Genomic DNA, 26,477 nt, shown 5'->3' on the forward strand with positions numbered 1-26,477 from the left:
GTATGTTTTGCAGGTTTAGGTAAGTAATGGGACAGGCGGAGATCCAACTGTCCACAAGCAACCGCATGAGGAGAGGGGTGCTTATGTCATTTTAGCTTTACCAGACTTATATTTAGCATTATTATTATTATAATTTCTTTCAGGCACATGGGTTTTACTCAAGATTTTTATAGTCATTTTATAACAAAGATTTCAGATACTAGTTATTTTATGAGTTTGATTAATAAAACCTTTATTTTTATTATATCATCTTTTTGTGCATATTAATTATGATTATGTATTAAAATTTTCAAATAGTCTAGTTGTACATGTCTCTTTTAATATATTCTTATCAAGAGTATATAGCTAGAGAGGGGTGTTATACTATTCATATTTTTTCATCAATTTCCTCATGTATGCTTTGGTTTGCACAAGGTCTGACACTGTATTTGTTGTTAGGATGTTAAGGAGATATCAAAGTAACCCAAGTGTAGATTACTGGAGAGTTGTAAAGAAAATGATGCGATACATTCAAAAAACCAAAGAATACATGTTCTTACATAGACGAACTGATACTTTAGAGGTAGCTAGTTACTTCAATTCACATTTGAAAATCAATAATTGGATATATTTTCATGTTTGTCGATAGAGTCATATTTTGAAGGAGCATCAAACAACCGTTGGTTGTTACATCTACCATAAAGGTTGAGTTCGTTTCTTATTTTGAGGCTAGATCACATTGTGTATGGTTAAAAAATTTTATATCTAGGTTAGGATTGTAAATTTTATTTCTAAGCTAATAAAGATTTATTATGACAATTCAACTACTGTTTTCTTAGCCAAAAATAACAAAAATGATAGTTAAAGTAAATATATTAACATTAAGTATTTAGTCATAAGGAAATGTATAAAAGAAAATAAAGTGGTCATTAAACATGTTAGCACTGAATTGATGATTACTAATCATTTAACAAAAGACATATTACCAAAGAGTTTTAAAGATTATGTAGAGCGAATGAGAGTTGATCCCATGTTATAATTATGATGGGAGTTGATTTCATCGTATGATTGATGTGTATACATCTTTCAATAATGAAATTCTTATTTTGTTTTTCAGTTGATTTGTTTTTCTCTTTTTTCTTATATGCACATTTTTGTTAAGAATAACATTCATCTTGGACTTATAATAAACATAAAATTTATTCATTAAGTTATTAAAGAAATAGATATATTATGATATATAAAAGATAATATTCGTTCTTAGAGGATTTATCATTATGAGTAGTGTATTCTATTTCTTTACTTCAGCGTGTAGATTTATGATTATGGATCAAGTGGGAGAATGATGGTTTATTTTTCTCCAACTCTTTACTTTATATAACTACTATGAGCAGTAAATAAGAAGTTACAAACACTTAATTGTTGAGTAGTCCATAAATTCATCTTCTTCAATTACATCCTTAATAATAGGATGTATATATCGAGTTTTTTTAGTGGTCCCTAGTTGAACGAGTTATAACACACGTACATCATTATACTGTGAATTCACATCACCTGAAAAATCTTTCATTCAAGGGACATGTCAGTGGTTTATTCTGTCGCAAATCACCACTAGCAATGATAAGAAGTTAGTTTTACATTAAGCAATTATTGAATTTTATTTTAGTATATAAAATTTTATTTTACATACATATGGATTCAATTTAAGTCCAACATAAATTTTATGATAAAAGTGATATTTGTGACACAGTACAATAAAAGAATGGAAGCGTAACACTTTTCACTTTGAAAATATATTTTAACAAACAAGATTAGAAATTTGAAAATAAAAAGATTATTAAAAATTTTAGGGGATTTGAACTTACAGATTGAATTATATTATAAGTTAATTTAAAATGAAAATAGTTTTTTTTTAAATAATTGATTTTTTTTTTTCAAAATTCGAGGCCTCATCATAGACCAAGTCCACTTTGCTTGTAAATATTTTGTTTACCAGCTGTAAAATAAAATTTTCTTTTTTCCCTAACTACTCATTATCATATTTAATAGTTCAACCCATCTAAAAGCACACCAATTAATTTATATAAAAAAACAATGGATAATGAATAATTTCTATCAAAGTTGTATTTGTAACATAATTTATGGGCATCCTATGCTCTTAAAAATTCAAGAATATGCCAAGAGAGCTAAAAGGAATAGCAAAGCCCATGTTTATCTTTTTATCTTTTTCAGTTTAAGGTTAATGCATGATAAGTTTTATAATTATTACATAAAATTATATATATATATAAAAGATAGTCTAATCAATTTGATACATTGATCTCATTAGTTAGTTCAGACAAAATAAATATAATAAAATTATATACATAATTTTTGTATATAATTTTATACACAAATAATGATATATTTTTATATGATTGAATATTATTTTATATTTAATTTTTAATTATCGAATCACATAATGACATGTCGTTGGTTATGCATAAAATTATGCACGTACACTACTCAAATAAAAATGCATTTGTTTTGTATAAGAATAGTGCTATGTGCATAATTTTTATGTAAAATTTTGTGTACAAATAATAATATGTCATCATGTGATTAGATAGTTGAAAATTATTCATAAAATAATATATAATTATATAATAGTATATTATTATTTATACATAAAATTATATATAAAAATTACACATATAATTTTGTTGTTTGTATAAAGGATTCAAAACACTGGACACCGGAATCTGAAAATCATCTTGGAATATATGTGTATAAAATTGGTGAAAGGCAAAACCAGGTGTCAATTGCTCATAAAATTATCCTTATAATAACAAGTAAAACTAATTAATGATTGAATACATATTGAATTTATGAAGAGCATGAAAGTTTCCCAAATTTAATAGCCTATTTTCACTTTAGAGGGCTTGAGATGACAAATACTGGAGGTAAAGAATACATGAAGGATATCTCGCCAATTTATGAGAGCAAATGACCCAACAAAATATGGAGCTTGGTATATAAAACAGAAGTAGTAACTTTTCATGAACAGAAGTGTTGTTCATAGCTTCATGCATAACTCTACGTAACCACTCTCATAATTTGCGCTGGATCATTGTCAAAACCTCACCATTATCTTCTACCTAGGGGCATTAATCTCTCTACCTTCAATAAAGTTATTCCCCATCTTTAAACATATATTCAAGGTATTTACTGTAAATACTTTTGGGGATGTTTAAAGTTATTTAATACGTACAAAAACTAGTAGGGAGACCAGTCTAATTCAATGTAACATTCAATACTGAATCAGTAACTATCTAGAGATTGGTTCACTTGAGCTTTAAAGGGTTCATGCCATTGGCATTGCCGCTAGGCCTCTTGACTTTTTTTTTTTAACTATTGCGCTATTTCCAGCAGACCTAAGGTGAGAGAAGATAGATCAGGGAACTCCAGGGTGTAAAATTACTTAAAAACTGGAAGAGTGCCTTTAAATTTTAAGTATCAGCAAAAATAATTAATGTTGTTGAAATTTTGTAGACATGAACATGATATCTCGTTACCATAGAGGCTTGATTTGAGCACTCTTTTTTTAGTTTAATTTTGAAGATATGATATCTAGTTATATAGCATAAAATTTAAGATTAATTTAAGTGTAATTTACCCAAGTTAAGAATCTTAATGATAGTCAATAGTTAAATCTCTCCAACCCCGAAAAATCAAATAGGACTTCCAATTAATTGTTGAACTTGAATCTAGGGATTCACTTCTGGGCCTATGGGTTCTGGAGTTGTTGAACATGAATGGATTGTATTTTTGAATATTTCAATATAAAAATCATACACAAATTTATAGAGTAGTCTAAATTTTATAATAGGAAAACAAAATAACCTATACAATGAAGATTTCCCCATATCTTGCAATAACTATCGTAGCTGGAGAAATTTAGAAGTAGTGTCTATAAGTGTTTTACAAAAACAAATTTATGTGCACCTATAATGAATGTTAATTTGAGTAATGATAGTGATATATTATAATATAATTTGATATTATTTTATTTCTAATTCAAAATCATCTAATTATAAAGTAACACATCATTATTGATATCTAATTTGGTACTCATTTTAAGTACATATTTTTATTGTTGCCTATAAAGAGTGTGATCTTTTGAACTAATGCCCTTCTATAAGAGAAAGCTTGATATTAGTCTTAAGTGGAGTGTTAGTAGTTTCATTATCTATTAAACCAATACGAGACAAAATATTAGTAACATATTCTTCTTAAGATAAATAATGGCATGCACTATTAGAAATGATTTCTAACCCCAAGAAATAACTCAACCAACTAAGATATTTCATTTTGAATGGAGTTGTTTTAATTTTATAATGTCTTACAAATCATCTCTAGTAATGATCATACCATCTATATATAAAAACAAGAGAATATATCTCTTTGCAGTTTTTTGAATAAAAAGAGTAGTATCATAAGAGCTAGAAAATAACTCAAACTAGTTGATGGTACAGTTGAATTTGGCAAACCATGCTTTAAGATCTTATTTAAGTTCATATAAGACTTTGTAAAGATGGAAGACTTTACTAGGGGGATGATTATACCCAAGTGGTGGTTTCATATAGACCTTTTTCAAAATAATCTCCATTAAAAGAATGAAGTCTTCACATCAGTATGAAATAGTTGACACTTTTTGGTAGTTATAACAATTATAAGAATGCAAATAGAGGCGATACAAGCCATTGGAGCAAAAGTCTCCTTATAAACAATCTTACACTACTAAATAAAATCCTTTGCTACTAAGTGAGCATTATGACACTCCATTAGGCTATCAACATGGGTTTTAATTTTGTAAACCCATTTGCACCCTACAATAGTTGTACCAGGTGCGTAAGTCCCTAAGTGAATCTTTTCTAAAACATGTAATTATTTATTCATAACTTACTATCAAAGAGGATTGGTACTAGTTTCCTTATAAGAAGAAGGTTCGTGTAAAGAAATAGTAGTAGAATAACTATAATAATCACGAAGATAAAGTGACGATTGACAAACTTCAATGGGTTTATCAGTTGAAGGTGAACCCAGTAAGGGCTTAGGATCTAAAGAATAACTAAGTGAAGATTCATAATCTACAATCGAGCTAAATGTTTCAAGTTTGACTATAGTGTTACCATCTATTTGTCTTGCATTAAAAGAGTTAGAGAAAAGTGGAGCTTATTATTACTATCAAGAAACAACTTAATCTATAGATTAGTGAAGAAAGACGAGTTTTCTTTAGATAATTAAAAATCAGACAGAGTGGTGAACATTTTATGTTCCAAAAAATAACATATCGAGAAATACATAGATGTTTAGGAATAGAATCTCAATAACGATATAGAGACTTCAAACAAGAAGAGGAAACATGACCAATACAAGAATGTTAATTAGAAAAAGACATTGAGGCAGCACACTTAAACACATTGGGAAGCATATATGTAATTTGGAAAGGTAGTGTTCAAACAAACAATCAACTTTACATTAAGTCTCAAAGATTTATCTTGTCTGTAGTCCTTTACATAACAACTAAGATGAGAAAACTGTATATTTTATATTAAGACCTAGATCACATAATTGTCCAATAGAAGTAAGATTTAGTAAGAGTTTGGAACAAGAAATGTGTTAGACAATAATAAGGTGGAAGTAAAGTAACCACCAAAGTGATTAATGATCAAATAAAAGTTATCAATAGTGTGAATAACAAAATAATTAGACACGGTTATTTTAGATGTAAAAGGTGAGAACCAATAATGATGTCATGATTATAACATGTAAAGTCAAAGCACCCAATGCCAAAACGAGGATGTATCTAAGGTGACAAATAAAATTAAAGAAGTGAAGGTACCAATGATAGATTGGCCTCAGGCTTATTGAGGTCTACTTGACTAAGAAGCGTATCAAATGTAGAAGAATGACTAAAAAATGAACCCTTATTGGTAACAATAGTTGTGTTATGAACAAAAGCCTTATCAAACTTTGACTTGGCTTGACTGTATCATGCAATACCTTACTTTGATTATAACTTATAATAATCTAAGATAAAATGACCTGGTTTATGATAGTACTAACAAGTCATCTTACGTTGAAATGAAGTAGAGGCATAAGTAGTCAAAACAGTGTTATTAGACAATATAGATCATCAATACTTCAAAGTAGTTAGTTAAGTCTCCTAAACATTATGTCAAGAATCGGAAAAGTATCCCTATGTAGCATAAAAGATTTGACTTATTCAAATTCATCATTCAAGGTTTTGATAAACTAATAAACTTTAAATTTCTATTATTATTTTTCATAAAACAGTCTATCGTGAATATTATGTCATTTTGATTCAAACAATAATAGTTGGTCTCATTAGAATAATTATTTCAAACAAAAATCATTAATAGATTGATATGACTTTTGATGCCTAACTAAGGGTGTCATAAAGTTAGAATCGATGAATGATATTAGTAGTAGAACAACGTCTAGCAAGCAAATACCAAACTTTCTTTATAGTCTCGAGATACCTAAATTAAAGCTTGAACGATGAAGTACAAGAATTATGAAACCAAGTAACAATTTGGTATTTTTTATTGTCCGATTCTTCAAGCATCTCAATATAATTAGAAGTCTCTTTGGTTTTACTTGTGATTGGATTGGTTACATCACCAATACTATAACACCATAATTTTTTCCTTTGAGAAAACCAAATATTTCTTGAACCTAAACAATAGGTTGTGAAATGTCAAATTTCACCATTGAATGAAAAAATAACTCCAAGCACAACTAATGAATGTGGGCCAAACATGAAAAAAAAAATCCAAAATTAACCAATTAATGTCAACACAACTAATGCAATAGGCTTGACACAAACATCAGTGGAGGTTAGCCCAACAAATTTATTATTCCTAAAATATTGGCCCATCTCAATAAATGATCCCTAATTATCAAGTTTGACTACCCCAAAGCAAAATATATTTCAACCCAAATATATTTGATAAGAAATCGAATAATCAAATATATCTCCAAAGCAAAACAGTCACGAGACATTTGAGAGTGCATCGAAAGAGCCATCCATCATTGGAAAAGAGACCCTTGAAAGAGATAAGCCAAAATTCTTCTACTAAAGAAAGAAAGAGGACTGAAAGGAGAACCATGACTATTCATGGTGGGAAATAGATCACCAGTGAGAAGAAACCATTAATGCACCCATTGACCAAAATGCAAAACTCAAATAAATCGCCATCATTCTTAATTTACATTTACATTAAAAGCGAACTCAAAGATATCTTCAAAGCAAAACAATAGCCCAAAATGCAATCCAAATATATCTCACTTCAAAGCCTAATATTCAGATATATCTCCAACAAATAATTAATCAAAATAAAATTATATCTCATCCTACACTGCTTAAACAAAATATCAACTGAATACAAACCAAACAATATATCAAACCTAATATAAAACAACTCATAGAACATATAGTTATTGGGAAGCTGAATCGCTAGAGAAAGAATGCACGACATGTCATGGCAGATTTGAGAGTGCATTGAACGAGCCATTGATAAGTGGAAAAGAGACCCTTGAAAGATATAAGCCAAAAATCTTATATTGGAAATAAAAACTCGTATGTTAGAGAAAAAAAAAGGATTAAAAGGAAAACCATGACCATCCATTGTGGGAACTAAATCAATAGTAAGAAAAAACCATTAATGCACCTATCGATTGTTGAAAAAGAGGACAACTGAAAAAGACAAAAAAAGCTCGAGGAATGAGGGATCATTAATTGGAAAATATAAGGACATTGCTGATCAGGGAGAACCAGTGAGAAGAAACCCACAAAAACCGGTGTTTATGGCCGAAAACTAAGGGCAACAATTGCAATGGAGAAAATATGAAAAGTCTAATTTTCAGGAGTGAAATGAATTGTGTTTAAAGTAATAGTGTACAAAAATATATTAATGCTCCAATAAGATTAATAAATCAAATAGTTTTTTTTTTTATATGGCCAAAAGACTTATCCCCACTGAGGTTTATTCCATTCTTAAATTTGTATCTGTAAAATTTCAAAAACTCAAATAATTATTATTTTATTAAAATTCTCTATTAAGATTAAGGGTAAAATCAATATTTAACAAAAAAATATTTAAAAAACAAAAATCTTATCTCATTCCGCCTTAATTTAAAAAACTAACAATTCTCTTTCCTCTAAACCTAAATTTTGAAAAGTTTCATTTTCCCCTATAGGTTTTTTTTCCCAACATTTTTGGCCAACCTCTCCATCATGGACAGCTTCTTCAGCCTACCCATCTTCATCTTTGGTCCTATCCCTCCCTCTTGGTCTTCTCCCTAAAGAGTGGTGGTCAAAACTCAGTCCAACATGAATTGATTATCTTTGTTTGGTCTCCTTCACTTCATCATGTCGATTTGATGCTCAATCCGATATGAACCAAATTGACACTATTTATAGGCTAAACCAAGACCCCATAATTGATCATCTTTATTCGGTTTTGTTCAAAATTGACCCATCATGAAAGGGAGGGAGATGAGATGCACTAATTTTATTCGGTTTAATCTTTGTTGAGTTTGATGAAATCAGCGACCAAATGCACCAGGAGAGAAAGAGAGCACCGGAGACAAAGATGGGTAGGCCGTAGAAGTCATCGATGACAGAAAAGCTAGTTGGAAATATTTAAAAAAAATAAAATCTTAAGAGGAAAATGTGACTTTTCTAAATTTAGGTTAGAGAAAAATTATTAGTTTTTTAAACTAAGTTGGGGGAGGGGAGAAAATAATAAAATTTTAGTTTTTTTAATATATTTGTTAAATTATAGTTTTACCTTTAACCCTATTAAAGAATTTTAACAAAGGGGTAAACATTTGAGTTTTTTAAAATTTGCGGATGAGAGTGTAGGAATTGACCAAACCTTGGGTGACAATAAGTCTTTTGGGCTTTTTTATATTTGAATGTAAAAATTATACACAAATTTATATAGTAACGTAAATCCTATAATAGGAAAATAGAATAACTTATACAAGTAACGAAATCAAGAGTAACTCATAAAAAAATAGGTGGAAACCCATATATTTTTCCTGTATTGTAACTCTAAATTTTCAATGTTCACCTGACCTCCACCACTAAGTCAAAATTGAAACAGTGGTCCAACCCACTGCCCTTCTTCTTCTTCGTCCGGCCTGTGCCGGTCAAACTTATTGGTTGCAGTTGCCTTGCCTGTTCTTGAGGATATCATGTCGGCTCTTTTTCATCATTTCTATTAAGTCTTGTTATTTTCATCCACAGACACATTAACAATTTCATTTTATCATATTCTATGTCTTTTTATCTATTCATTATCTACTTTTTTAGGAATCGTGATAGGCCTTCCAAAAAAGATTTTGTAGATTTCTGTTTTGTTTTTTCGGGCTTGTTCAAGATGTAACTTGTAGTTTTTTACGTTCATCCGGTCGTAAGATGAACTTAGGTTGTTTCAGGTTCTCTCTTTGGAGTTCCTTTGCTTTATTATTATTATTTTTTGATTAATATTTACCAAAATAAAATTAACGTCTCTTAATTCTTAGTTTACATTTAATCACATCATGCTTTACCACTTCTAACTGTCTCATCCATGTACTTATCAATGATCCACTGCCTTACCAGCTTCCTTTATATCTTGATGACTTTTTCACCACCCACCAAAATAATTTTTATAAGGAATTCTTTTTCAATGCAAACATTTATTATGGTAAGATTCTTTTCAATATTATCTTTTAGAACATTTTGCTGCAATTTAACACGGGTAACTAGTAAGGAAGAGAGATTATATGAAGGACATGTGAGAGTCCAACATCTCATAGATGATAAAGCTCTACAATTAGATAGGCCGGCCTCCTATACTTGTAAAAGTAAATTCACCACAATAATCACCAATTATTTGGCAAATATTAATTCTTCGGTTTGACCACCCTAACCAGTTCTTACCCAGTGCATACCATATATAAATACAAGTTCTTACATGTTATCATTTTGCTCTCAGGAAAGATGGTGTGAATAAATCAGAAGCGTTGAAATGGGCATAAATCTACCGAACATTGATATTGTCAATATACCATTCCAACAAGAAATTGTCTGCTACTGCTGCCTGCCTAATTTTCTGGCTTATTGAAGAAAAATATATGATTAACAATAAAAAATCAGTCAGGTGGCATATTTCCCTGGAATCATTAACTTGAATTTATATTATATCGTTCCCTAAATCAAGGCTAGGTTTGTTGAAAGAAATCAAAAGTGTAATTAATTGGGGAAGTGATTTGGTGAAAAGCACTTAAATTAAAACCATTTTGACTGTTGTGAAGACAAAGAGAACCAACCCAACGTGTGAAACAAAAAGGCCTGTTCTTGGCCCACCTTTGAAAACAATATTAGCAAGTCTCGTCATCTTCTTGGGAACAATCTTCTCCTTCCTGCCCATCTCTCTTTCTTTATAAACCCCTTTCTATATTCTTCTTCGCATCAATTTGGTTAATTCCTACACGGCTACACACATTTCTTTTCTTTTTTTGGTTTTTATTACTTTGGTTTTCCTTGTTCTACACATCTTTCTGCTTTTTTGTATCTGCAAGAACCAAAACTAACGATGGTGAAGAAAAAGAAGAAGAAGAAGAGGAAGAACAGGTATGGTTTTTTCTAGTGGCTGCAAGAAGCATGTTTATACTGTTACATATTTCTATAAATCAATATAGACGGAGTTGCATAAGCTTGTGAGGCGCTGATCATGATCAATACACATGATCTCTGTGGTATCAACTTCGAAGGGTATACGATTTTCTTAGAGGAACCTTCTTCCCAGTGAAGAGTTCATCGGACGGCGTACATGGGAAAGCCAGGCATTTGTTCTATGTTCTTGTTCTTGTTTCACTTGATTTTTTTTTTTTTTCCCTTTTTATTTAAGCATGGGAATGGGGATAGGGATAAATAGTTTACAGGAAGTAATATGAAAAATGCTGTTAGAATGTTACAATGAAAATAAGATTTGGCTGGTTTTCCGAGTCTCTTCAGGTTGCATGTTCATGATCTTATCATTTTATTTTTACATAAAAAAAAAAAAAAAAAAACCTAGAAAGCGAAGCAGTGCTTTTGGGAATAAAACTCTTATGGTTGGTACTGCGTTAAATCAAATAGAAGAATCGAAACATCTGTTACATTTCATCAGCAACATAGCTTTCATGCTAAATGTTTTACTTGGAGGCTTCACCAACTGCTATAAAGTCAATTTCAATAATTATAATTGATAAAATATTCTGAAAATAATGCCTTGTATACCCCTCTTTCTTGTACTAATTTGTTTTGTTATGAATTTTCAATGAATAGCAGGTTGGTGTCTGACCCCAAAGGTGTCGCAGAAGCCAAAAATAAATAAAAGCTAATAATTCTCTAACTATATTCTACCCGTTAATTATATGGTTTCTTCTGATTTATTTGTATCTACCAATTTATACAGAAGAGGAACCTCCACCTAACATTGATATTGACAATTTGGTATTAAATTTGTATGTAAGAAATCCATCTATTTGTACAAAGACGACATACTAGTAATTATCAGCTATGTATTAGGTGTAATCTTCTCATTGATTTCCCTTAAATATTATTGTGTTTTGTGTTAGGTGAGTTAGAATTTAGACTTTGTACATTCTCACAGCTCTTTGAAGTTGCATTTGAAACCCCTTTTTGCTTCTATTAGAAATTTTCTGGTATGAAATAATATTAATTATATTTTTAGTTTAATAAAATCGGATAATTGAATAATTCAATATCAGTTTATAAATAAGTTTAAGTGATCAATAAGGATAAACTCAATACATTTAAAGGTTATAATCTGAATAGATAACATAAATGTAAGTCTTGAAACTTATCGGACTTTGATAGGGTCAATTAACGTACTATATATTGACTAAATCTCTACCCTAAAACCTAATACAATATAACCGTAATATAACTTACCTTATTAAAAACTGTCATTCAAGGAGGTTTCTAGAGTGAAAGACTAAACCAAATTGAAAGATAATCTCAGTAGTTTTACGGATTCGAATTGCATAGCAAAAAATATTTGATTCAGTATTTCATATCATATACATAGATTATGTGAATTTAGGATTGTATAATTTTATTCAGTATATGTACGATAAAATCTTACAACTTCCTCTCTTAATTTTGGTTGAAGAATAAAGATTCAGGGTATGGGTTGTGATTTAAAGCTCTTCGGGGGATTTACTTGAATATAAGTTATGCTCTTCAATGGAGAGATCTTGTGGTTTATACTGGGATTAAGAAGTAGACAATAGATTGTGGTATTGAAAAAAATACTAGTATTTGTTTCGTAGAGCGTGTGTAAAGGGGAGGAGCTTTCAAAATGATACGGCATGCATTACGCCCAAGAATAACTTTGTTTGACTACCATCTTGCTGTGAATATCTACTTACAATAAGATGAAAAACCATTCGAAATCTGCAATTTGCATATTTAGAAAAAAGGGTTTTGGCGTAGAAATTAATTACTGCCTGTTTGCAATAAATATTTTGACCATTTTAATGTAATCTACGGGGAATCGGAAGGCAGCAACATTGATTGAATCTTCAACGACAAGAATGCATTGGAATTTTGTACCTAATAAAGTCGGGTAAACGCTGGAATTGTTACTTTGGGCTAAGTAGCTTCGCCATTCAGCTCCTTTTTCTTAAATATTATGAAATTTTCCTGTATAAATTCACATTAATTATAAGTTTGATTCAATAAAATTAAATAATTTAATGATAATTTATAGATAAACTAAATATAACCAATAAAGATAAACCTAATTATAAATTTTATAAGTTATGATACGAGTAAATAACAGTGAGTATAGATTTTAAAATTTATTGAATCTTTAATGATATAAAACCCGTGTAAAAATATAAATAAATGCTACTAAATCTGATTATTGTAGCATGATATGACGTAACCTGGATATTGATAAACTTTAAACTTCAAACATATAATAACAAAACGATACATCAATAACAATCATTGGCAAAAAATCTTCCAAAAATATCTATCATAAATCATCAAACAAAAGGGTATAGTTATAAAACAAAACATAGAGTAAGAGTCTTAATACATAGACTCACAAATTAAATAACATCAAACTAGAAATGACAAGTTCACTCTTATGTTATCTTCAGAGTAACTGACCTTATACTATAACCATCATTCTTATCTATTACCTACAAAACATGAAATAAATGAGAATGAGTGACAAATCTCTTTGTAAATCGGAAAACTTAGTCCTACACTTTTATAGCTTATTTTTGTCATCACATAATTAACTTTTATTCCACATTAATCTTGTCATCTAGAGTATACCTTCAAACTTTGAACTATGATGATATGGAGTTCTTAACTTAACTTAGTCATTTCAAAATCAACTTTAATCTCATAACCTTGATGAAATTCTCTTGGTCATCTAGAATACACCTCTAGATCTTATATTGTGATGACATATTATATGTAATACATGTAAAAATGTTGACGAAAATATTTATATTTTAAAAACATTTATCTAAAATCCTTTTCTTTATCCTAATTGGTCTTGGTTGAGATAAAGATTAAGCACATTGGTCACATGAGTTGCTTAACTATGCAATTTCCTTTCCCTACATATATTATTAGATTGTTGCATCATAACTACGTCCTATTACAAAAGTGTATCAAGAGAATCTCATGTGTCCCTTGTTAACAACCTTGATGAAAACATATATAAGAAAATTGTTATAAGAAAAACATGTTTTCATTGGTTTTATTGAATTAGTTGATTTCAAATTGATTGCTATTATGACTTGGTCTAAGTTAGTTTTTAATTTTTCTATTTTAGTTGTTTTATTTTCTGGTTTGTTCTTTCGATTCCCATCACTTTCACTTAGTGTCAAATACCTCTGCATATTTATAGTTTTCAACTATTATGTAAAGTCTATTTAAAAAAAAAAAAACTCTTTTAGTTTATTAATAAATAAGTCATAAGAGCTAAATTGATAGCAAGTGATATTTGTTCATTTTATTGTTCCAATTATAAATTCTTTGTTTTTCTTAGTCTGAGAGTTCATTTATGGTATCTAAGCCATGTTCTTTTATAACTTGACTTTAAAATCATGGCAACTAATGGCAACATAGTGAATATTTGTCAAACAGAAATATGTATATTCAAAGGTAAAAGCTATGAATTCTAGAACATTAAGATGAAAACTCCATTCAAGTCTCAAGAGTTGTGGGACTTAGTTAAAAATGGATATCTTGATCTAGATAATAAAGTCGGATTGAAAGAGTACCAAAAATGGACTCTAAGGCATTAATCTTTTTTCAATAAGCAGTTTATGAGTCAATTTTCTCAAAAATTGCAAGAGCAAATACATCGAAAGAAGCTTGAATGACATTACAAAAGGCATTCCAAGGTTCCTTAGATGTGATCACAATGAAACTTTAAACTATTGGTCATGATTTTGAAATCCTACAAATGAAGAGTGGGAAAGTAGTGCAAGATTTCCTTACTAAAGTAACCACAATTGTTAATCAGTTGAGGTCTTATGGAGAAGAAATTTCTATTCAAATTATAGTCGAAAAAGTGCTGAGAAGTTTGACTCCAAAGTTTGATCATGTAGTTGTAGTTATTGAGAAGTCCAAAGATTGATCTACATACTCATTTGTTGAGCTAATGGGATCCTTACAATCTTATGAAGCAAGGATGAATAAACCAATTGAGAAACCTTGTACAAGCGTGACTAAAACTTACTTCCCATACCTAAATATTGGTTGATGTATAGGCATACACCTTATGTGTCACGAGCGTGCGTCAACAAGCCTAACTAACAACTTTCTAGTGTTTAACTAACGTTCGTCAATCCGAAAGGCTATGTCACAAGTGTGCCTCTTTCACCTCACAACCATCCATCCATCTATAACTATATATGGGCATAAACCCCATAATGTACGGTCATACATGCCTAATTTTCTAAAGCATCCAGTGCACACATCAAGTCATGACTATCCTTCTTTTTCTTAGAAGATGTTTGGTCGTACATCGTTGTCTAAAAAGCTCTATCCTATCGATTTCTTTCTAGAATTTTTGGCAATCAATCAAGTTCTAATTCTCATGTTCATCAAGATCAAGTTCTAACATCCTAACATCACATATACTTATTAAATAATCACAAACAATAGCTATTATTAATCCATCTACAAATTACAATTCATATTACATATATCCAAATCATGCTTCCAAGTTACTTCACCTGTGATTAACATTATAAACTGTCTCATTAAACCATTATCTTATTACATAATCTGATAACAAGCACATAAACATACAGAATCTATACCTAGCATATTTCTACATCAACCAAAAACCAAAAGAAAATAGTGACGCTACTTACCTTACTTTCGATGAGTGTTTAGTCTTAACATGGCATAGATAACTTACGATGATCCAACTCTTTCCCAGACGATCTTCAATCGCTCGCAAACTTTCTAGTCTATTTATTTGTTCTGTAAAACCAATATGCAAAAAGTTAGCCAAACACCATTTTCAACCATTTTTGTTTTGCATGAATTACGCCACATACAATAGTGCATCCCCTATGCACAAGTGTAACTACAGTTTTGTGATGAAAACCACGATCTAAAATCATTGAAAACTAATCTTTATCCAATTTGAAATTGATGTATAATCGTACCTCACCAAAAGTATAGGCATACATCCTCCTTTGCAGGCGTACAAGCATGCATTGCATGCATGCATGGTTATACCTTTTTTACCCTCAAACCATTCTTACGTTTGCAAGGCAATTGACCAACTAACATCACACACTCATGTATAGACATACAACCTAACAATGTACGGTCGTACATGGTCCCAAGTACACACATACATAAAACAAATAATGAAAAAAAGATAAAAATACCCTTGGATGTACCTATGGTTATTACATATGCATCAAAGGAAAATGTACGCCAATGACACAACAAGAGACAACCGTACATACTTAATTTTGAATTATTTATGAATAAGAAATAAGACTCGTTGAGGTGTGAAGAAGTGTCCTAAAGATAAAGATATGAATTAGGCACGTAGAGATGATGGATAAACCCAAGTAGAGATGAAAGAACTAAATTGATACATGAGATGGTTCCAAGTGATTCAAGATCAATAAAGATTAGAAAATTTCAAGAAACTTGAGATAAGTTGATACCCACGAGACATAAATTTCAAAGATGATAGACTAACCGGAGAAAGTACATGTGACCTAAAGACACTCGTAGATAAGGTATAGTTCATCAATTAGTATTCTTAGATTGTTAGGATTACATGTATATTGATTGACTTAAGACTTACCAAAACATAGATAGTCTATCAATTAGAGTCAATAGACTGGGATGCTAGGACTATGGTTTGTCGATTAACGAAACAACTTATCAGTGATGGAACGACATACGATAGATAGAATCAATAGGATATTATAGATATTTTTATAAAGGGAAAAGGACTATCTCCCACCCATTTTTTAGCCCTATCTCAAAAGCAAACCCACGCCTGATGAAAAACCCAAACACCCACCCATCTCTAAACTGTCGTTAAGTTCTCCGTTAAATAGAGGGGTAAAACTGTCATTTTACTATTTACATTCTAGTTATATAATTATATCGCATTTTCCTCCTCTGATTTATAAAAATTAACTTTTACCCCCATCCCTGAACTTTGAAAAGTGACTTTCACCCCCCCCAAATCCCTAATTTTTTTTTCACTTTCCCTCTGCCCACCGGCAACGACGTGGTTGGAGGGAGAGTGTCGAGCGTCGTCCATTCTCTGGACGACACTCGTCATCTATTCTCGAAACAACGCTCGTCATCCAAATCTGGACGACGGTCGTCCTTCTTGGACGATGATCGTTGTCTAGAGGTGGTCGACCTCTAGACGAAAGCTTCTCCGTTGTCACCGAAAAAAGTGGCTGCATTTCAAGGGGAAAAAAGTGAATTTTTTAAAACTTAATTCATAGGACAAATGTTAGTTTTTCAAATTAAAGGGGGAAAAATGAGATAAATTTTAATTATTTAATATTATTAATAAAATGACAAATTTACCTCTTAATTTAACAGAAAATATGTGGATGGGTGCAAACAGATTAAACTTTGGATGAGTGTTTGGGTTTTTTATCAGACATGAGTATGCGTTTGAGATTGGGCTAAAAAATGGGTGGGATATAGTCCTTTTCCCTTTTATAATGATTACTATTTTGATTATGATGGATTTATTTAGTATGCACATTTATTATAAGTTTATTTGGTTGTTGATTTTTGGGATGCTTGGTATGTGATATTGGATTTTATATCATTATGATTGATAAAATATGAATAAAATTCTATTTGAAGTATGTTCAACTATCTAAATAATACATGATTCTATACCTATCATGAATCATATATAAAAAAATATTAATCAATATAATCAATATACAATAATATAAAAAGAGAAACTATATATTAAAAATATATTTTGATCTTGAAAATCATCTATTTAATTTATACTCTAATATAAGTAAATACATATTTAAAATATATTCTAATATCTTCTAACAATGATTAATAATATTTGAGGTTATTCGGTATGTTTCGAATTACACGTATGAGTTTAATTTGAGAAATTTTATTTTGCACTTGACAAAGATTTAGTAACATTTTATCTCGAAAGAAAGCATATTCGGGTGGGTGTTACTTACCAATCATACATGTAATATATATTTATGTTAAACATAGGGTGTGCTTAAAGCAACATACGACGTCGATTTACTGAATTAAAAGTAGAACTACTACTTATTATTATTATAATTAAGACACTCATTAAACACAAAAACTTCAACACTATTTTATATACAAGTGGCAGGGGAACAAACCACCTGTATCATAGAGTTGGTCACGAGTGAAAGCAGTCCATCTTCACCCAATATTTTCAACATGACTTATTGTCCAAATATAATATAATAAAAAAATTAGATTGGGATTAAGTTTTGTTGACACAAGAAATTAAATTAGTAGTATTAAAGTTTATACAAAAATAATTCGATACGGTTCAAATTGATTTGAATAATTTGGAGAAATTTTACTTTAAGATAATTTGTTGGCGATAAATTATAAAAATATTGAAAGACAATATTAATAGCAATTAAAATTTTTATAAATTGTATATAATAGTATTTTTAGATTATTTTTTTATTTTTGTTTAAATATTTTGTATTATTATAAAGTAGTAAAAATGTGTTTTGGTTAAACAAGTATTGATGTGTTTTAAAGGTTTTAATATGTAAATTTTAGAGTATTTGTAAATAAAATAAAAAATTATATTGTGTGTTTTATTAATAGTAATGGGTTAGGGTAATTTGGTTAAAAAATTAAAATAGTAAAGCATTTTAAATAGTGAAAATAATAAATAATTTTCAGTCAATTCAGATCGAGTTAGGTTAATTCGAATATTTAAGGGTTAAATTAGGGTTAAAATTTTTTGATATAATTCTAATTTAAATTAAGCTAAAATTAAAAATCCCTAAGATAAAATTTGAACTAATATAATATGAATACGATTTGATAATACGAATGATCATATCTATTTAAAAATAAAAATTTTCTTTTTCGTAGATAGTTCTGAAATTTAACATCCAAAGATTTTATTTTTCAATTGTGACCCAGTCTGACCGGCCCACGACACTTGTTCATGCAAGCCAGCCCATTATCAAAAACTTTACATATGTCATCCTTAAATGAGAAACAATAAGAGGCGTTTGATTTCAGTATTTAAAAATTATTTTGATAATTTATTTTTTATTTTTTATTTAGTTTATCAGTATTAAAATATTATATTAATCTTTTATTACTAATACTAATATAACATGTAATATAAACAATACTCTGATTATCACCCCACCTCAAGTATTTAAAAATTATTAAGGTAATTTTGATTTTATAATAATTATATTATTATTTATTAATTTTTTGAGATAAAATAAATTTATTTTTAATTAATATAAAAAATAATATTTAAATATTTAAAAATAATTACATTCAAGAATATTTAAATAAAATAATTTATTAATATTTTTTTATTAGTTTTAATCAAATATAATAATTATTTAAATTTATCAAATTTTATCAAATATAATAATAATAATAATAATTTATATTTAATAATTTTCTAAATAATCTATTTTTAAAATAATTTTTTTATTTTAATAATAAAATATTATCCAAATCATATACTCCTAAAAAAAACAAAATTTGCAAAATATCAGAAATGAAGCAGTATAATCGATCACACGTGTGAAAGGCTCTAAACAAAGTAACTCAGTCCCCTCCGCTACTCCTGTCGTTGTTCCGACAGATTAATAAAGTAATGTTCGCACGTGACTCCTTACATTTTCGCGCGCTTTCAATGGGTGGACCACCACTACCTCCTGACAGATCGGCCCCAGTTTTTCCAGCTCGCCGCAACATCAGGCAATTATTTTTATGATCATGTTGAATTACCTTTATGTCCTCGATTTTCTGTTGGTGTAAAACGCGTCTTGATCGTGGCCTCGGAAAGTCAAAATTGCCTCTAACTCATTAATAAAATTAAAATACAAAAAATATAGTAAATCTACTTACTCATCTCAGGTAAAAGGGCATTTTAGTCATTGAAGCTAACGTCAATGATTTGAGCAATGCTAATCTACCCAACCACAACAACTCCAACGTTTCTCTCATAATGACCGCTCTAATCTGCAACGTTACAAAATTTATACCGAAAGGAAATTCAAAACATTTGACCCCCTAAAACTTATAATTAGTTTCAATTTCACCCTTGGTATCGGTTGTTCACTTTCTTCTAATCACAAATTCAGACAAAGACCATCTCAACTCTCAAACTACCTATTTTTCCGTTGCCTCATCCTTTAATAACCCTCAAACTTCGCTTCTTGTTCAATCGTCTCAACCTTTCATCAGGAATCAGTCCTTCATTCCTTCCTTTCTTTTTCCTTTTCTTTTTGGGAGCTTTGTCTTTGTATATGCATTAGTACAAAGATCTTGAGTGGGTTTTGCGTTTTCTGTTCTCAGTTATAATTTTTTGTGGTTAAATTTTCTTATAAATCCACCGTTTGGTTTCTCAAAGAGCCTACTGGAAAAGGAAATATTTTCTTTTTTAAGATTAGTATGGTGAAAATCTGAGCTTTTTAATGACATGTTTGTTTGTGACATCTCTTCATCTGAATTTTAAAATACCCATGTGAGGTTTCTTAAGTCTTTCTTTATGTAATTTTTTAGCTTTTATAGGCTTCCAAGAATTGACCATTTCGTGGTTTGATACCTGTAAAGGATCCCGTCTTGATTTGACAATTTCTTTCTAGCATCTATAGACAAAATCCAATCTTTCTCTCTTGATCTATCACAAAAGAGAAGAAATGTATGGAACTCAAAGCAAGAGGGACCTGGCCTTAGAATTACAAGCACAAGTTCCTTTCTTGAGGCCAAGCATCCATGCAAGAAGAGCAAACATCACCGTCAAATTTCAAGACCTTTATGGGTTTACAGTAGAGGGCAATGTTGATGATGTTAATGTCCTAAATGAGGTCAGAGAGAAAGTCCGGGAACAAGGCCGGGTTTGGTGGGCCTTAGAGGCTAGCAAAGGGGCAAACTGGTATTTGCAGCCACAGATTTCTTCAATGTCTGAAGGAATTGCCCTTAAATCATCACTAAGGTTGTCAAATTTTGCTAATGCTATTACATTGAAGAAGCTTATAAGGAAAGGGATACCGCCTGTGCTTAGGCCAAAAGTTTGGTTTTCGCTCTCTGGTGCAGCCAAGAAGAAGTCGACGGTACCTGAGAGCTATTATAATGATTTGACAAAGGCCGTTGAAGGCAAGGTCACTCCTGCTACCAAGCAGATTGATCATGTGAGTGCAATTAGATTGTTCTCTATTTATGATGATGATTGATTATATCAGAAATCTGGGATTAGCTTACCCTTTGAAGATTTGTTATTTGCACCATTAATTTGGTATCAGAAATATTTGTAGGTTCTATTTTGAGGTTGAGTTTCTGATATTTGGATATAACTTGGTTGCTTTTTGCTTTTTGTTATTTTTGCATTACACAGATCAAATGATGCATTGCTTGTCTGTCGCATTAAAGATATCATTAAATCAGGACATTGGGTATAACAGACAGACAAACATTGAGTTATTGATGCAGAAAAGTGATGGTCAATTATTTAATTTCCTGGGGATGATCTTAATTTAGTTGTAGCCTAGATAATGAAACACCATTCTTTTTGAAGGAAGTGAAATTTATATTGAGAGTGGTATGGTTATGAAGTTTGATAGCAATGTTGAGACTAATCTTGGAGATTCAAAGATGCCTATCATAAATATGATTATGTTTAATGTCGGATTATATGAATGAATCTGACTTCATTCGCAAAATTTATGGGTCTTAGTATTGCTTATGTGAACTAGTTGGATTGGGAAAAATGAAATGGGTAGATTGTATGTGTTTCTTACGTATTTTTATAATACTGGCAACTTGTTTATGAAGCAACATACTAATGGTTATCACCTGGCTTAATGATATTTGATTACCATAATTAAGGAAGTGACATTATGGAATGAAGGTTTCTGGAGAAGTGTGAGAGTGATTAGCCCTTGATTTATTTTATCTGGTTTTATTGCTTCCCCTGACATCTTGATTTTCTTCTCTGTGTACAGGACCTACCAAGAACCTTCCCTGGTCACCCATGGCTGGATACTCCTGAGGGTCATGCTGCTCTTCAACGTGTTCTTGTTGGATATTCTTTCCGTGATTCTGATGTTGGCTATTGTCAGGTGGGTTTCTATTGTCTGCTGTCTTTTAATGGAGTCTCTTGTCCTTTACTGAAGGAATATTGCATATATTTGCCTGACAATGGGGATTGATTGGCAAATACATACTAAAGCTCTTTCTGCGTTTTCTATTGCAGCCTCAACTATATTTTGCAATGCCTTTTTGTTTTTGTTTTCAAGCTATTAGGGTAAATATTATAGTCTCACAATTTTAGCAAATACTATTTTGGAAATTGCACACCACAGTTTCTGTTTCACAATTGTGCTATATGGTTTTGATTTTTTTTTTCACAAGTTTGACTTTTGTGAAGTTGAAGTTTGATTCACATTACTGTCTTTTGAACTAAATATGTGTACAAGAGATGTCTGGCTCCTGTCTATTTAGTTTATCAATATGATTGCTACTGGAATCTAATATGAAATGTTGGATGTATTAATCATGATCATTCTGTTGTTGTTCCTCTCATCATGTTGTGCTCAACTTCACACTATCAATAATAGTTGCCTATTTTTTTGATTGTGCCTAAGTTTTATCAAGAATCTTTCAGTTCTCGTCATTCTATTGTATGCTTCCATTGTTTCCAAGTAGTCATGCTAAATGACCAAAATCTTGCTCTGCAGAAATAGTTTCAGTTGGATTTTCTTATAATATAAACCTCTGCAATGCTTATGCTTTAACTATCAATTTATATTCTTCTTTCTTTGTTTTTCAAAGAAAACACAGAAGTATAAATCTAATGAATAATCCTAGTTTCATTTTAATTCCTGATGCAGGGCCTGAACTATGTTGCTGCACTTTTGTTACTTGTGATGAAAACGGAGGAAGATGCTTTTTGGATGCTTTCTGTCCTATTAGAGAATGTCTTAGTTAATGATTGTTATACAAATAACTTATCAGGTTGCCATGTTGAACAAAGAGTTTTCAAAGATTTGCTTGTTAAACAATGTCCAAGGTTAGGTTATATTACCTGATTACAACTCTGCTGATATTTGTAATCTTTTGATTGCTATTATACTTCAACTCAGAAATATTACAGGATTGCCTCTCATTTAGAAGCAATGGAGTTTGATGTATCCCTTGTTGCCACTGAGTGGTTCTTATGCCTCTTTTCTAAGAGCTTGCCATCAGAGGTTAGACCAATGTCAATTACCTATCAATCTATCTTTGCTTCATTTGCTCTTGTATACAATCTTAGTGACTTTGTTTCATTAAATTTTGCCTTCTGGATGCTTCAATTTTCAGACAACTTTACGTGTGTGGGATGTTCTTTTCTATGAAGGGGCAAAGGTTCTATTTCATGTGGCTTTGGCTGTATTTAAGGTGCCATTTCTTTTGCTACATTTCGACATTTTTATAAGTTTCTTGATGTCAGATAATGACATGAAAGGTGGATTTTCACAGATGAAGGAAGATGAGTTGCTTCTAACCCATCATGTTGGTGATGTCATAAACATTTTGCAAAAAACCACTCATCATCTCTTTGATCCTGATGAATTATTGACGGTATGAGGTTCTTTCTTCTTTTCAACTTTCTTTGTGTGGCATGAAACAATTAGTAAATATAACACTTTGGGAAAATCAGCATTATTTGAAGACCATAAAGAGCTTGTTTCTGATTTTGAAGATTAAATCTTTCATCAACATACCAGAAAATGTAAGTGATGTCTAACTGTGCAGGTTGCATTTGATAAGATTGGGTCAATGACAACCAACACCATATCAAAGCAAAGGAAAAAGCAGGAACCGGCAGTGATGGCAGAACTTGATCAAAGATTGAGACGACTGAATTCGCTGAAAGTGGATAACAAATAAACATTAGCCTTGAAAGTTTGATGAAAACTGAGACCTTCCAAGAAGGGGCCTGTTACCCATCTGGGGGAGAACAATGTTAAAATGAATGTATTGTTTTTTGTTCTTTTTCAGATGTGCAAATCGGGAAAGACCCCATGTGAAGAGACTTGCCTAGTCTGTTCCAGGATGGTGTAGGTCGTAAATGTAAATTATGAATTGATACTTTATCACTAGAGTTCTGGGCATTTCTGGATTTTTCGGGCCACACAGTTTTAATGTGCAGATTGTGAAACGCTCTATACGATCATTTGTTTAGACACAACAGAAGTTTTGTTAGTGCTGTTCGACCACCACAATCGTTTGGGACATTCTGATACATCCACTGGTTGCTTAACATCTCAGGATCTGCCTACTATATTAAGCTAAGGGGACATAAAATCAATGCATAAAATGATATTAAAAAATAAAGAAGAATTAAAGTAGTATTCATGACATTAATGGTCTGGAAATTGTGGGCGTGTCTTTTTTTCAAGAACAGTAGACAGTGGAATATGTAATAGATGGTACAATAATTTAATGGGTCCTCAACTTTATGATCTTCATTATTTTGTGTGTCCCAGATTCGATGGGTTTGTTTGTCCCCATTTCCTAAAAATCCTTCAGGATTGAGAGATTAACATTTTGTTACCTAAGGTTAGGCTAGATATCACTTTTTCATTCATTAATTATATAAATCATACTTTTGCACCTTATACTGAGCTTTGTCAACAAAAGAAAATCTTGAGACAATGTTCAAAAGTTAAATTATGATATTATTTTTAACAATTTTCATGTCAAAATTTATCATTTCATCCCAAATTAATAATATTATCAATTACTATTTTATATATCAAATTTGTGTCAACATTCTCTATCTTTCTGATAATCACTACTATCACAGTTGAATCATTATCCTCTTACCCTTACAAGCCACCCCTAACTCCCAACATCACAAATCATCCTCTCTCCTACATCTACCGTCTTTGTGAAAGGGTTGATCTTAGTTTAAAGCTTAAATAGCAACAGAACATATGTGTATAATTTAAGATCAAAATGTTATCCCACAGATTAAAGGGCATTAAGTATATAATTTACCCATGATTATAGACTTTCACCTATGTTGGGGACTCCACTTGTTCCTCCTCTTAGAATACTTGTTTCATTGGATACATGCTTGTTTCTGGATAATTTTGTCAAAAACAATTGTTGTTCCTCTTGGAACATATATTCTTCTTGTTAAGTGTCTTTTTTGACTCTTCTTTCTACACTTAATCCAATTAGAAGGTAAAGTTCTTGTTTCTATTTTAATCTTACTCATTTTCCTACTAAAACACATTCAAAATAAGGGTAGTATTGAGATTGCAAATAGATCAAAATTCAGTCAAAACTAAATAATTGGGAATATAAAATATAGCATACGTATACGCGTGTCACACTTTTCTATCAATTATAAACAATTTCAACTTAAAAAACACAACATTCATATCCACCAAACCCCAGCCCAAAATGGCAAACGAAAACCATCATTAAAATTAGGTTGAAAGACTATTTTCCACCCAAGGTTTGTTGAAATGACAAACTCATACTCTTTAAATTTCAAAAAGTTAGATTCTCACTTTTCATCTACTCTCATTAGTAAATTTTATTATATAAAAAGATAGAAAGGTCATTTTATATAAATTTCTCTATTTTGTCTTTTTTATTTATTTTTTCCATTTTATCTTTTGCTCTTATTTTTTCATTTTTCTTTTCCTCCTTATTTTTTGCACTATAATTTTGAAAATTTCATGAGTGTTAATAAAAATTTTTTGGAGTGTTTTTAGAATTTAAAAAAAATATATATTTTTTTGTCTCAACATACCCCTCAATATTTTTAAAATATGAAAGTTATTTTGCTTATATTTATTTATTTTATCTCTTTCTACTTATTTTTTCTATTTTCTCTTTCCCCCTTATTTTTTAATTTTTCTTTTCCCCTTTAATTTTTTATTTTTCTTTTCTCTTAATTTTATCAATTTTCCCTTTTCAAAAGCTTAGGGGTGCAGTTTAATTTTGAAAATGTTATAGATGTTAATGGAAAATTTTTTAGGGTTTTTAAAAATTCAAAAAGAAATTGTTTATTTTTTTATTTAAAAATTTTAATATATCCCCCAAACACATATTCCCAAAAATAGACGTAAGTTTAAGTGGTTTAAGAATACGAAAGTCAAGTATACGGTCAATTTTACGCAAAGATACGCAATAAATAGGTTAGAGTTCAAATTATAATAAGTTTTATAATTATATTAATATTAATAATTACCTTAAAATTATAAAATGATACGGTAACACATTGAATGTTTTAGCATGGTGAAAAACATATTAAAAAAGTTTTCCTATACTTTTCGTCATGACATGTATTCAATTAATGCTTCCAGTGTCTATTGGAGCATCGGAATAAGTTTTTAATATATATGGATGCATATTAAACAAGAGATGATTAAACTTACACTCTAATATAGTCGAAGCGATCATGTGTAGGAAAGAATAGGTGACAACTCATTTCAAATTACAAAATCGGGTTATAAAAAGATATATCTGAAGAATTCAAAATTTTCGACATTCAAGACGAGTAGATTATATATATATCGAACTTTATTTGTACATTATATAAATGAATTGATTTATATTATTTTCAAATTTTTTATCATGTAACCATAATATTTTTTCGTCACAAATGAGAGAT

The 26,477-nt window shown here is 30.3% G+C and overlaps 1 protein-coding gene across 1 annotated transcript; it reads left to right on the forward strand.

The window, feature by feature from the left end:
• Positions 1-19,848: 19,848 nt before the first annotated feature.
• Positions 19,849-23,978, forward strand: LOC123195550 (growth hormone-regulated TBC protein 1-like). Its single transcript, XM_044609328.1, has 7 exons — positions 19,849-20,997; positions 21,808-21,924; positions 22,696-22,874; positions 22,959-23,052; positions 23,165-23,242; positions 23,324-23,425; positions 23,600-23,978. Exons 1-7 carry the CDS (start codon positions 20,506-20,508, stop codon positions 23,732-23,734), a joined length of 1,197 nt encoding a protein of 398 aa, XP_044465263.1. The 5' UTR covers positions 19,849-20,505; the 3' UTR covers positions 23,735-23,978.
• The last annotated feature ends 2,499 nt before the right edge of the window (positions 23,979-26,477 follow it).

The sequence above is a fragment of the Mangifera indica genome, chromosome 14, assembly GCF_011075055.1.
Source record: "Mangifera indica cultivar Alphonso chromosome 14, CATAS_Mindica_2.1, whole genome shotgun sequence".
Lineage (NCBI taxonomy): Eukaryota > Viridiplantae > Streptophyta > Magnoliopsida > Sapindales > Anacardiaceae > Mangifera > Mangifera indica.

Coding starts and splice junctions, on each gene's coding strand:
- LOC123195550 (XM_044609328.1), top strand. CDS start 20,506: ATGTATGGAACTCAAAGCAAGAGGGACCTGGCCTTAGAATTACAAGCA. Junction 22,875..22,958: donor CTTGTTAAACAATGTCCAAG/GTTAGGTTATAT, acceptor GAAATATTACAG/GATTGCCTCTCATTTAGAAG. Junction 23,053..23,164: donor CTAAGAGCTTGCCATCAGAG/GTTAGACCAATG, acceptor TTCAATTTTCAG/ACAACTTTACGTGTGTGGGA.